The 14724-nt window shown below is 34.8% G+C and overlaps 1 protein-coding gene across 2 annotated transcripts in view; it reads right to left on the reverse strand.

Annotated features, from left to right (window-relative positions):
• Positions 1-13801, reverse strand: part of LOC138709548 (inositol 2-dehydrogenase-like) — a 35282-nt gene extending 21481 nt beyond the window's left edge. Inside the window, exons 1-2 of one of the 2 annotated variants that reach the window (XM_069840400.1) lie at positions 13646-13801; positions 3111-3196 (exon numbers count right to left, since the gene is read on the reverse strand). In XM_069840400.1, the coding sequence (XP_069696501.1) occupies positions 3111-3196; positions 13646-13728 (169 nt within the window). In that variant the 5' untranslated portion in view covers positions 13729-13801. The remainder of the gene's footprint in view (positions 1-3110; positions 3197-13645) is intronic. The other variant, XM_069840399.1, reaches the window with a different exon arrangement.
• Positions 13802-14724: the final 923 nt, after the last annotated feature.

The raw sequence follows: 14724 nt of genomic DNA on the forward strand, positions 1-14724 counted from the left end.
CTGTTATCCTGGACTTTCCTAATGGCATACTCTACTTGTTACATTACAAAGATTAAAATAGCAAATTATATCACTGAGCGTGTATTCTGTGTAGCTATACAGCGTGTGTTTGTGTGTTCGAAATAATGCGCTAAGTTCGGAACTCGTTGATTCTTTTTTGTAGGCCTATAGGCTACTTTTACCTGCGCCGGAATTTTAACTTCTTTTATTTATGACAACGTTAACGTACTTAAAAATCTTGATTGTGGTATACTGCTACAAAACTTAATAATAAGCTTACATCGGTTTGGTAATTTTCTGATTTTTTCGAATGTTACGTTATTTCCATTTTTTCCCCATCATATATCACTTGAACGGATTACATCAGCTGCTTGTCTATGCGGATGACGTGAATATGTTAGGAGAAAATCCACAAACGATTAGAGAAAACACGGAAATTTTACTTGAAGCAAGTAAAGCGATAGGTTTGGAAGTAAATCCCGAAGAGACAAAGTATATGATTATGTCTCGTGACCAGAATATTGTACGAAATGGAAACATAAAAATTGGAGATTTATCCTTCGAAGAGGTGGAAAAATTCAAATATCTTGGAGCAACAGTAACAAATATAAATGACACTCGGGAGGAAATTAAACGCAGAATAAATATGGGAAATGCCTGTTATTATTCGGTTGAGAAGCTTTGTCATCTAGTGCTGTAAAAAAAATCTGAAAGTTAGAATTAATAAAGAGTTATATTACCGGTTGTTCTTTATGGTTGTCAAACTTGGACTCTCACTTTGAGAGAGGAACAGAGATTAAGGGTGTTTGAGAATAAGGTGCTTAGGAAAATATTTGGGGCTAAGAGGGATGAAGTTACAGAAGAATGGAGAAAGTTACACAACGCAGAACTGCACGCATTGTATTCTTCACCTGACATATTAGGAACATTAAATCCGGACGTTTGAGATGGGCAGGGCATGTAGCACGTACGGGCGAATTCAGAAATGCATATAGAGTGTTAGTTGGGAGACCGGAGGGAAAAAGAGCTTTAGGGGGGCCGAGACGTAGATGGGAGGATAATATTAAAATGGATTTGAGGGAGGTGGGATATGATGATAGAGACTGGATTAATCTTGCACAGAATAGGGACCGATGGCGGGCTTATGTGTGGGCGGAAATGAACGTACGGGTTCCTTAAAAGTCATTTGTAAGTAAGTAAGTAAGTAAGTAATATAATATCACTTTCACACTTTCAGAACTAATCTTGCCTTTCATTTGTAAGTTATCTTTCACTCTGAAAGCTTGTTTTATTAAGATTATTATATTTTTATGACATCAAACTACTTTTGACCAATAAAACTGAACGGAACGACGTGTTTCAACGAATCATGGCTGCTTATTCAACAATTTTTGTCACCTCCCTAGCATTTGTTTTTATCACCTCTCTAACATTTGTTTCTTTGTTTGCCAACATTGTACTTACAATAATTATTCTACCTTTAAAAATTATTCATGTTTATTTCACCGTCCACAATTAAAACTTTTCTATCATTTATCTTGTTTATATTATTTAGATTATGTTATAGTTCCTGCTGTATGATATTATGGATAGTCACGTATCAGAGATTGTTTAATATATATTGATAATTAAAGTGGAATGCAACTGTTTTAACAAAAATTAAACTGAATCAACAAAGCCTTCTTGACTAGTAATCGTCCATAGAGTTCAATGAATATTGTATAGTTGGTACAACTGGTAACAAGAGAACATCTCATCATAACACACTACTGCCATCCAGCGGAATATTTGTAACGATGAGATGATGCAATAATAAGACAGTTTAGTATTTCAGTGAGTAAATTATATTTTATTGTACAGTATTAGAATACTTTATTTCTTCTAATCTTTATATAATTTCTTCTAATCGTGTAATTGTCAATTAAATCCCACTTGAGTTTTGTTTTTCTCTAGATAACTGTAGATAATTTTAGTGAACATTTAACAGCAGGAGACGTAAGTTAAGTATAAAAATTACTTCACCCGCTCTCCAGTAAATCAGTGGAGCGTCAAGAAGTAGTATGTAAATTTTGTAATATTAATATACAAAAACACTAAAGTTTATATTGCTAAACGTAGTTACACGTTCCTGAAAATATAGTTGGTTACAAATGTAAAGTTCAAAATAAATATCAAATGCTAAGAACGAAGATTAGCGGAATAATGAACACGCGTTCTTTCTATTTACAGTCTGTAAAACAATGCAGGAAGAGTCGATTGTTAGATGAAAAGTTCTGAGTCAGTATTCCACTGTGAAATGACATAAAGACAAAGAGTAAGATCGATTGATATGAAAACATGCTGATTTGTATCTTTACTTACTTACTTACAAATGGCTTTTAAGGAACCCGAAGGTTCATTGCCGCCCTCACATAAGCCCGCCATCGGTCCCTATCCTGTGCAAGATTAATCCAGTCTCTATCATCACATCCCCACCTCCCTCAAATCCATCTTAATATTATCCTCCCATCTACGTCTCGGCCTCCTTAAAGGTCTTTTTCCCTCCGGTCTCCCAACTAACACTCTATATGCATTTCTGGATTCGCCCATGCGTGCTACATGCACTGCCCATCTCAAACGTCTGGATTTAATGTTCCTAATTATGTCAGGTGAAGAATACAATGCGTGCAGTTCTGTGTTGTGTAACTTTCTCCATTCTCCTGTAATTTCATCCCGCTTAGCCCCAAATATTTTCCTAAGCACGTTATTCTCAAACACCCTTAACCTATGTTCCTCTTTCAGAGTGAGAGTCCAAGTTTCACAACCATACAGAAGAACCGGTAATATAACTGTTTTATAAATTCTAACTTTCAGATTTTTTGACAGCAGACTGGATGATAAAAGCTACTCAACCGAATAATAACAGGCACTTCCCATATTTATTCTGCGTTTAATTTCCTCCCGAGTGTCATTTATATTTGTTCCTTAAATATAAGAATAACATTTTTATTAACAATTTAGATAATTCTTTTTGAATTATTGATACATTTTACAATTTTTAAAGTTTATTTTATATATCTATATTTTGGAAATTTTTAAGTTGTTGAAATCTGTCTTCTATTGTTACTCACCTGCTCGTCCAAACCCGAATAATGCAATATTGATAATTTTGTCATTTCCTGTGTCTTCAGACTTAAGACTGACATCATTCTGGAATCTAAAAACATAAATCAGTAATTAATTTATCTACAAAATAGGCTTTAATATACTAAACTATTTCAGTTATCCATTTCATTAATCCTTAAATTGGCAATACATCATTTCTCACACTCGTTTATTAAACCGTGTCGGACCGTAAAGAAAACAACTATCGCAATGTCCATATTTTATATGTCGTACAATGTTATAGTATTGTGAAATTTTATTTTGCTACCAATTTTTTTTTTGGTCTATTAAAATTATAGCATATAGCCTATTAACCTGTTGTATCTTATAGGATACTTTGCGAATTTAAGTGTTAATAGACTTCACTACGATTTCACATATTTGGACTTTATTTGTAACTAGCCGTACCCGTGCGCTCCGCTGCACCTGTTAGAAATAAATATAAAGTAATTACATAATTAAAATAGGACGTTTGATCCAGGGAACATTCGTGTTTGTTAGAAGGATAAATCGTTTAATATGTTACTTAATTTAAATTGTATTTAAATAATTAAATTGCGATCATTTTGGTCCAGAGAGCACTCATTTGGTGCAATGACAATAACTTTAACATGTTTCTTATTTGTTATTACATGCAACTATAGTTTAATTAAGATTGACATATCATTTAATTTTAATGTGTAAACTTTATATTACTTGCTATATGGTTCCATTGAATTATGATAATAACTTAATTTTAACCCTTGTTTTCAACGTCTTCAGTAAATGGCGCTTGGCCCACTATGGTTCTGAAACTTTCAAATAACTTAAATAGTGATACAGCATAAACAGTGATATGTAATTACATTTCTTTCTTTCGAAAATGTAAGAATTCACGATCTCCTATATACCATTGCCATGGAATGAATAAATGTGTTTTTTCTTCCTACTCAAAAACTTTATATTTTGCACATGAGAATTACTGCAGGAACAACAACGCTACAATCTGAGGCGGCGGTGAAAACGTATTGTATTGTTATTTTAAAAGTCTATCAGACCTACCAAATTTTGCATAGAATAAAACTTATCGGAAATCTTTTTTAAAGAAACTTTTGTTATGTAACATTTTTCACAAAAAAAAAACAATAATAAGCGAGATATTTCGATTTAATTCAGGCCCCGTTAAATGAAGTATTTTGAATGTCATATAGCCTAAAATCTAAATTACAACGAACTTAATTTATATTTCAATTTTCATCGAAATCCGTTCAGCCATTATCGCGTGAAAAGGTAACAAACATCCAGACAGACAGACATACAAACAAAAATTTCAAAAAAGCGATTTTCGGTCTTAGGATGAATAATTATACATGTTAAACCAATTATTTTTGGAAAAGCGAAAATTACCAGAACATTTTCGGTTACATATTTATTATTAGTATGTTATATTATATTATATTATATTATATTATATTATATTATATTATATTATATTATATTATATTATATTATATTATATAAAAAGTGCGTTGATAACGGATGTACTCCGATAAGAAAGTTTTTAATTTGTTGTGGAGGCTCTTGAATCTCAGAAGCAACAACTTTTACAACAGCGCAACATAATCTGCTTGGCTCATTACCCATTTTTTTTGCATTGCATTTATTGCATATATAGTCTATTTTATGTATTTTAACACGATTCGATTGAGCATAGTTAAAATTTGAATTATAAAATAATGGATTGCTAAGCTATCGTACTATTACTGCATACTAAATCAATACACTCTCGTTGTTCGTTAATTCTCTGATATTAAAATGAGTGTACATAAATATTATTTTAAGAAATACAGAAAACGAATGTATAAAATAGTCTATCAAATTTTCTGTGCATAAGAAGCTATTTTAATCGTACCTGTCCTCGATTTACTAAGAAGTTACTGTAATAACATTATAGCAGTATATCCATCTAGAGAAACTACACTTTCCAATGGTGAAATAATAATTAATTATACAAATCAGTTAATTTAGCTTCCGATATTACTTCATACAAAGACAGAAACATTGTCTGTAGGCTATTTTTCATAGTTTTCGATTGTTGCTGTCCAAGGCCACTTTTTCGATTGTTGTTTTCCAAGGCCCCTTAGAGACGAAGTTATTTGTTATTTCATTGCACCGTCTTAGATGGCGTTATTTTAATTTTAAAACTCATTTACCTCATTAAATATCAGTCCTATCAAAATCTTGTAAAGAATAAAACTTATCGGACATCATTTTTAAAGAAACGTTTGGTATGTAACATTTTTTACAAAAATCAATAATAAGCGAGATATTTCGATTTATTTAATTCAGGCCCCCTTATAACCCTCCTTTTAAATAAAGTATTTTGAATGCCATATAGCCTAAAATCTAAGTTACAACGAACTTAATTTATATTCCAATTTTAATGTAAATCGGTTCAGCCATTATCGCGTGAAAAAGTAACAAACGTACAGACAGACATACAAATAAAAATTTATAAAATGCGATTTTCGGTTTCAGGGTGGTTAATTATATATGTTAGGGCTAATTATTTTTGGAAAATCGAAAATTACCAGAAAAATTTCGGCTACAGATTTATTATTAGTATACATTCACACTTTGTGCCACATACGAGATACACTATTAGATTTACAAAGTAGTTGTTCATCTGATGGTAGTAAGAAATACTGTATCATATTTCAGATTTGCTCCAGTAACGTCTTGTGACGTAGAACGAATATTTTCAGAGTACAAATATTGTTTTTTTTTTTCACAACCTAAAAGGAGTATTTCTTTTGATAAAATTAAAATGTTCATTGTTAGCTATAATGAGGCTAGCTATAATCATAATTGTATACGTTGTATGTTATTTTTATAGAAATTGATTTATATAGAACTGGCACATTTCTTTCATTAATTGTTTCAAAACGAATTGTGCTAGCGACAACTTATTATACCTAAAATGTAGAGGAATTTTGGGAGATTATTTACCTCTATAGCAAATGTTGAAAATGTCCTCCATCCTGCATAAGGCACAACTCAACACGTCGTTCCATGTTACTGGCCACTCGTTGGAGGACTCTGTTGTCAATAGCTTGAATCTCCTGTGTGATGTTGTGCTTCAGATCGTCCAATGTCTGGGGACGTGTGGCGTAAACCCTGTCTTTTAAGTAACCCCATAAAACGAAATCCGGCGTTGTCAAATCCGGAGATCTCGGTGGCCACAGCTGCTCAAAGGGCATACCAGAGAGAATTTGGTGTTCGTAATCCTCCCAAAAGAAACACAATACTGGAACTGGTAAACAAATTGGAAACAACTGGATCTCTGGTGAGTGAAAATGGCAAGCATCGTTCATCTAGGCTTCCCACGGTTGTTGTTGACGTAAGAGCACGACTGGAGCAGTCACCCAAAAAATCATTAAGACGTTTGTCGCAGGAGACATGGTACACCTACTCAATGTGTCAGAGAGCCTAAAGCCATATAGGGTTACGTTTGTTCATCAGCTACAGGAACCAGATAAGGATAAAAGATTGAATTATTGTCGTTGGTTTCAGACGTTCATTGTGCAAAATCCTGCCATATTGTCCATCACATGGTTCACAGATGAAGCATGGTTCCATTTATCCGGTTATGTGACGACCGAATAATTTCCAGGAACCTGTGGCCACCGAGATCTCCGGATTTGACAACGCCGGACTTCTTTCTATGGGGTTACTTAAAAGATAGGGTTTATGCCACACGTCCCCAGACATTGGACGATCTGAAGCACAACATCATACAGGAGATTCAAGCTATTGACAACAGAGTCCTCCAACGAGTGGCCAGTAACATGGAACGACGTGTTGAGTTGTGCCTTATGCAGGATGGAGGACATTTTCAACATTTGCTATAGAGGTAAATAATCTCCCAAAATTCCTCTACATTTTAGGTATAATAAGTTGTAGCTAGCACAATTCGTTTTGAAACAATTAATGAAAGAAATGTGTCAGTTCTATATAAATCACTCTTTATATATGGTTAAATAAATTTAGATTGGGAGTTACGAACTTTATAATTACAAATTATTGTTTTTTTATATTATTTTCTTGTTTCAAGGCTGTGGACGATTGGAGCACTTGTTTGGTTACCACCCGACTGTACATGTTTGTCGTTCTGGTTCACTGACACCGAGAGACGCTCTGTCACTTTTCACTCGGTAGAAATATAGTCCAAGCTCACACAGCTTAACAGTTTTGGTAGCAACTTCCCAGCTGTAGTTGTCACTCATTCTTCTCCTTTCTCTGAATCCGCTCTGAAAGTCCGAAATGATGTCATATCATGTTTATAAATTACGCTTCAACTGTTTCATTCACAGAAATGCTGATTTTCTTTACAATATACGTAATTATGTACTATTAAGCCTATATTATAATTTATATCCGTTTTAAAGTCATATTTTCATATAAAACCAAATAATATTAAGAATTATTACGATATAGGAATAACTCTTCTTATGAATTCATGAAAAATTAATTGCATACATCTTTAGAAACCGTAACGAAGTCAGATCTCGCCTTTTAATCATAAGAAAGTAAACGAGCATTTTCTTATTTGGGTCTTGATTTATATATATTGCGTGTAATAATTCATTAAAATAAATTATTCACATAAACGCATATATTGTTGTCAATACGAAATATTATGAAAGAAAATCGTGAAACGTACAATGTCTAAGTTCACAAATTTGTATCAGTTTCACATGTTTTATTAGGTTTCCATGACAAAATCAAATATCTAGTTATACAGTAGCTCATGAGTAAATCTGTTTCAACCTTTCTGCTACCAAGAGGGATAATAGAATTACCCCACTAATGATTTTTAGTATTGTTTTCATTCTCCGCCATATTTATTTTTTAAATTTCACGTATTTGTCCGTTCTACTAATATTTTGAAATAAAAATAACATAAATAATTCATTTACTTTAAGAACTAATTCGCTTTATTCGTGTGGGGTAATCATGTTATCCCCTTTGGTAGTCTGTGTAATGAAAATTCCAGGATATGAAATTCAAGCTGTATCTTAATTATCTTCATTCCGAGTTTGTCTGGTTTCAAATTATTTTCTTTTGTGTTATTTATATCATTATTCATATTGTTACTTATATCACGGCCGACTTGATCCTCGCTTCGCTTCGTACAGAGAAGAGAAGGGAGCATGAAGTCGGCCATGCTTATATTATCATGACCTTCGGTTTCCAGTTTTTTATATTCTTTTTCTTATCTGTTACGGTATGGTTATTTTAAAAGTGATTTTGTTAGAAATAATTTTTAGTGAAGTCTTCATTTTTAGATGTCCGTTGTAGTAGCTATAGGTGGTGTTAGAATATTTGAATTAAACAAAACTAAAAATTTGTTATATTGGATGTTTATTTTTATTTATTTGAGAACTTTTTATTGATTTCTTTAGAATTTTATTTTATTATTAACTAATGTTTTGGAGACGTTCATGGTTGTATAGATTGTATTCTAATATTTAAATTTCAACAAATAACTGAAATTATTTTTAATTTATATGTTATAGTACAACTTGTAGCTATTTTTTCCACCTCATCAAAACTATATAGCGCTGAGGAGTTTATCTTGAAATACATGGGAGGCAAGTTTAGATTTACTGTTTACCGATGTGTTATCTTATAGTGTCAGTAGTAACATATATAAAGTTATTTAGTTTTGGTTTACGTTTTTAACAACCCTGTATTTTTTAAAATAGGACGATTATTTTACATTTTTCCATTTTCTGGAGGTCTACAGTCAATAATACATGAATCGTTTATTGTAAGAACACCACAACCGACATTTTTTTTACAAAATACATTTTTTTTGTGGATTTTGATTACCAGCATGAATGCGCATCTTTTGATATAAAAACCTTATATCTAGCGTGACTGTAACATGTAAAAAATTGGACAACAAATATGCATTTATTGTACAAACCCCACAATTAACATCACATATGGTGTTTTTCAAGTAAACTAGTCTGTCACACTAGCTGACAGCAGCACTGTCGCACCCAACAGCTGATTTCAGTCACAGCCGTATCAGTGTTTTGTTCTGTCTATTTATTGCTGATTAAGTGTTGCCCTTACTATTATTATCTGTTCTGAGTATTTTGTTACAAGATGGTTAGCTCAAGTGATAAAAATGTTGCTAATGAGGATTATTGAGAACTCGTCTAAGTTCAAGGTAAAACGAGTCACAGCGAATGATATGGTTAACTTCAAAGCTTGGTGGCGAAAATTTTATAAGCTATCTACTTGTCTGATTCATCTTATGGCCATGGTGTACCAAAGGATAAAAGGTGAATGAGTTTTTTCACTGTAATGAACAAAAAGGTAAAGTTATTTGTAAAGAGTTCATTGACAGCATTGTACCGGCAGAAGTATTCACCATTCGAATTCCTGAGAAAAGTGTTTGTGCTGAAAATTTACCGTTTCAACTGCCAACAGACATAGATTATAACAGCTCGAGACTAACAATCAATCCATTTTGAATCTTGCGTACACCACTTTTAACACTTGATTATAATTAATTGATGAACTAGTGGACTTACTCGTGTTAAATATGAAATATCTGTCCGGCTTACAGCTGTTTCAGTGCTTCACGCACCATCATCAGAGCCTACTAGATCGCGGCGTCATCTCGGACTTCTCTGCCTGTTAGGAGGGTGTGTTTTATTGTTGGAAGGTGTTGAAGTGTGGAGTCGAATAGTGTGTGTGTACTGAAATTGATCTGTGTGTTGAGGATTTGATCGGGGTGTGTTTTAGTGTGTTTGTATATTTCGTATTGTTCTAGTGTGTTGAGTTTTTGGTTCTTGGGTTGTGTGTGTGTGTAGGATTTCCATGTCCGTATTTATGTTATTGTATGTATGGTTAGTACTGGTTATGTGATCGGCGTATGTAGATGTATTGTGTCCTCTGGTTATAGCTTTAATGTGTTCTTTGTAGTGTGTTTGGAATGATCTGCCTGTCTGTCCTATGTAGAACTTGTCGCAACTGTTACATTTGAGTTTGTATACACCTGTGTGGTCGTATTTATTTGTTTGTGTTTTTTGTGTGTTGAGATGTCTTTGTGGTGTGTTTTCTGTTCTGTATGTTATGTTGTATTTCTGTTTTCTGAATGAAGATGCGATCTTATGTGTGCTTTTGTTTTCATATGTTAGTGTGATGTATTTCTTGTGTTCTTGTGCTTGTGTTGTGTTTTGTGTATTTTTGTGTTTGTTAAGTTTTTGTTTTGTCTTTCTTATGATGTTGTCTATTATGTTTGGGTTGTAACCATTTTCTTGTGCTATGTATTTGATTGTGTTCACTTCTTCATTGTAGTGTTGTTGGCTCATGGGTATGTTGAGTAATCTGTGTACCATTGTCCTGAATGCAGCATGTTTGTGTTGTATGGGGTGGTTAGATGTGTTGTGTATGTGTGTGGTGGTGGTGGAAATCCTACACACACAACCCAAGAACCAAAAACTCAACACACTAGAACAATACGAAATATACAAACACACTAAAACACACCCCGATCAAATCCTAAACACACAGATCAATTTCAGTACACACACACTATTCGACTCCACACTTCAACACCTTCCAACAATAAAACACACCCTCCTAACAGGCAGAGAAGTCCGAGATGACGCCGCGATCTAGTAGGCTCTGATGATGGTGCGTGAAGCACTGAAACAGCTGTAAACCGGACAAATATTTCATATTTAACACGAGTAAGTCCACTAGTTCATCAATTAATTAATAACAATCAATGTTAAAAAAATGGGGGACCTTAAGAAGATTTTGCAATACATACCGGATGAAATGAAAGGATTCTACACAGAACTGCACACATGGCCTACCACCAACAAAGATAGTAATGACAGTGGAAGCGAAGACTAGAAAAATAATAAGTCCTGATAAGAAAAAAATATATGTTGCAACAGAAAAAGCTTTAATTTTTTGTTATTTCATACTGTAGTTTTTACATAGATTATAAAGTTTGTTGTCCACACCTGTGGAGTAACGGTTAGCGCGTCTGACCGCGAAACCAGGTGGCCCGGGTTCGATTCCCGGTTGAGACAAGTTACCTGGTTGAGGTTTTTTCCGGAGTTTTCCCTCAACCTAATATGAGCAAATGCTGGGTAACTTTCGGTGCTGGACTCCGGACTTATTTCACCAGCATTATCACCTTCATCTCATTCAGACGCTAAATAACCTAAGTTGTTGATAAAGCGTCGTAAAATAACCTACTAAAAATACTAAAGTTTGTTCATATTTACTTTCATTCACACTGATAATTGTAAAAAGACAATGCTTTGCTCAGTTTTAGTTTGTTTGTTGGAAAAACCCCATAACATCCTAATTAATTTAATTTTTTTGGGAACTTTATATATATTATAAAACACAATTAACGGTGAATATACCTCATATTTGACCCGCGCCGTGGCGTCGTGGTCTAAGGCATCTTGCTTAGGATTCGCGTTACGGAATGCGAGCTGGTTCGAATCCTCATTTTTTTTATTTTATTGGGTTATTTTACGACGCTGTATCAACATCTAGGTTATTTAGCGTCTGAATGATATAAAGGCGATAATGCCGGTGAAATGAGTCCGGGGTCCAGCACCGAAAGTTACCCAGCATTTGCTCGTATTGGGTTGAGGGAAAACCCCGGAAAAAACCTCAACCAGGTAACTTGCCCCGACCGGGATTCGAACCCGGGCCACCTGGTTTCGCAGCCAGACGCGCTGACCGTTACTCCACAGGTGTGGACTCGAGTCCTCATGGGGGAAGAAATTTTCTCTTGAAATTTCGGCCAGTGTACGGGACCGGTGCCCACCCAGCATCGTGATGCACTTGAACTACGATAGGTAGCGAAATCCGGTTGCGAATACCAGCTATAACGGCTGGGGGGATCGTCGTGCTAACCACACGATATCTCTATTCTGGTTGGATGATCGTCCACCTCTGCTTCGGCATGTGGGTGTGAGGCCAGCAGCCGGCTGGTCGGTCTAGGCCCTTCACGGGCTGTAGCGCCACGGATTATTTATACCTCATATTTAGCAACTAATATCACTTGTTAAATACATTTTGGCAATAAAAACAAAAGTAATGAAAATAAACAGTTTTTATTGATTTCCCAAAAGTTTTGTTTTTGTCACTTGTGCGGTTTTAGAAATAAACGATTCACATAAAGTGCTAAATATTTAAAATGCTTAACAAAGTTTGGTTTAAGATTTTGAGGGGGGTAATTGAAGAGTCCACTGCAAGAATGATGGATGTCACTTTCTTGTCGAAAATGAAGCAATACTGTTAAAGCACAGCTTAAGACATATAGAATGTACATAGAGAGTTATATGGCATTAACACTGATAGTCATTGTCCAGTAATGATCGGAGCTTTGAGCGATAAGCATTTCAAACTTTCAATTGCTTCTCCTGAAAAATGTATTCCAAATGACATCCATCATTCTTGCAGTGGCCTCTTCAAATGTATTGCCCCTATTGGTGTTGCTAAGTTGTAATAAACCTTGATAGCAGAAGGGTTAATAGCCTTATTTGTTTACTAGTGACATCACAGAATTGCAACGATTTAAAAATTGTACATTATGCAACGAGCCTATAATGAAGGTAATTAAGAAGCGAGTATGGATATTTATGAAACGAGCGCAAGCGAGTTTCATAATTTTCATACGAGCTTCTTAATTACCATTATAGGCGAGTTTCATACGACTTTTTATGCTCGACCATATTTCTAACTTGATATTATTAATTTTCTTTGTATCTGACCTTGGCCAATGTCCCGTATGTTGTGAGATGTGCGCAGACGCGAAAGTATTGATTTTTTCCGAGGAACAGATGTTCACATTGACCTTGCTAGGCCATAAGAACCTACAGAGATAACATTAAAATTAAATTAGACATTGAAAAACAAGATGACAAATTTAATTTATTTGAATATTATTTACAATTACCGCTAATTACTATACTAACAGAACATAACCTTCTGCGACAGTATTGGATTTCCAGCCTCCGTGACTTTTCGCTAATTCTCTTTCGATTGCATATCCGAGAATAATCGATACTTGCGGTTTTATAACGGTAGAAAGCTGACCTGTCATTGACTGAACAGTTGTAACCTGAGTCGTCATTGGCTGAAAGACCTGACCTTTAATGAGTAGGTGTACTTTAATGACATGCATTAAAGGTCTGCTACCAGGTGTATAATTACTACATTTCGGCATGGTCGAGCATAAATAAACATAAAACTTAAAAAGATCACAAATAATAATAGCAGGAAATATTTCAATTTATTTCCATTCGTTGTCTCACACACATGATACAGCAGCTACTACAATGGAAAGGAAGTTTCCACGTGATAATTAAGCCCTTTGGTTAGCCCTACAGGCTGAATATCAGGAATTGAAGCAACAGTTTTACATCCCTGAAGCTAAACGTGGATCCTGCAACTTAGGTATAGTTACCGTGTATATAGGAAGTCTGTGCCCGGAGCTGGTGGTCTGGCCGTGCTGTAAGGAGACGGATCCTTGAACCGGATTGTCGCCATCACTAACAAACACAACTGATACACAACCAGATCTGTTAGTTGGCAAGATCGCAATAAAATTTATACCAGACTCGCAGACCGATATCTTTCTCGACTTGTAAACATGTATATGCAAATACGACATATGCCCTTGTGTGTAACATTAGATTAAGTTAATTCAGCGTCATAATTTTCTTTGATAAAAGAAGAAAAAAACTGAACAGATTCTGCAGTATCTGATAGTGAATTATAAATCAGTCGGCAAAAATATAATTTGGATATCTGGCGATGGAAATCTTTTGAAGAAATATCTGTATCAGTGTTTGAAGGATTTTAATGACCGTGGAAACACTTCAACGTTTGGACATTTCAACGTTTTCCCATCCTCACTTCTTGAGAATTTTGAAACATTCACAAGCAGCGAGACAACCTTTCTGTGTAGTTAACATGGTGTATAGACTCACAAGCAAACATTCTCATGAGGGCAGATAAGAAAGTTAATTTTTTCACCATGTTAATAGTGTCAAGACAAGTGCTTATAGCTACAAATTTTCGCCACTCGAGCGCAATTATGACAGCCCATCAAAAAGTAACTTTCCCTGGCATCTTTTATAGCAGACGTCTCCAAAAGCATACTCGCGAGTAAGCCCCTGAACGGAACCGAAGCCAGTACGTAATGAGCGCGCTCCGCCTCACCCATCCCCACCTGTACTGTACTCCATGTTTATGCGCAAACGAAGAGCAGTGGCGGACTGCCATTATCATTGTGTTGGTCGGAGTGTTCCACCGTTTCACAATGTCTTCTAATCATGGACGTAGTACATTCAAGAATGAATAGGAAGATAAATATTTTTTGTGTTAGTGGGGAGAATGTGAAATGTTTAATTTGTTCGAAAATTCTTAAGGGTGTTAAAATTCAACATGCGACGACACTATTCGACTCTTCACAAATAATATCATACAATTACAGGTATGCTGGACATGTGAAAATAATTTATTTTGGGACGTCTGTATAAC

Source organism: Periplaneta americana, chromosome 11 (assembly GCF_040183065.1).
Source record: "Periplaneta americana isolate PAMFEO1 chromosome 11, P.americana_PAMFEO1_priV1, whole genome shotgun sequence".
Classification (NCBI taxonomy): Eukaryota; Metazoa; Arthropoda; class Insecta; order Blattodea; family Blattidae; genus Periplaneta; species Periplaneta americana.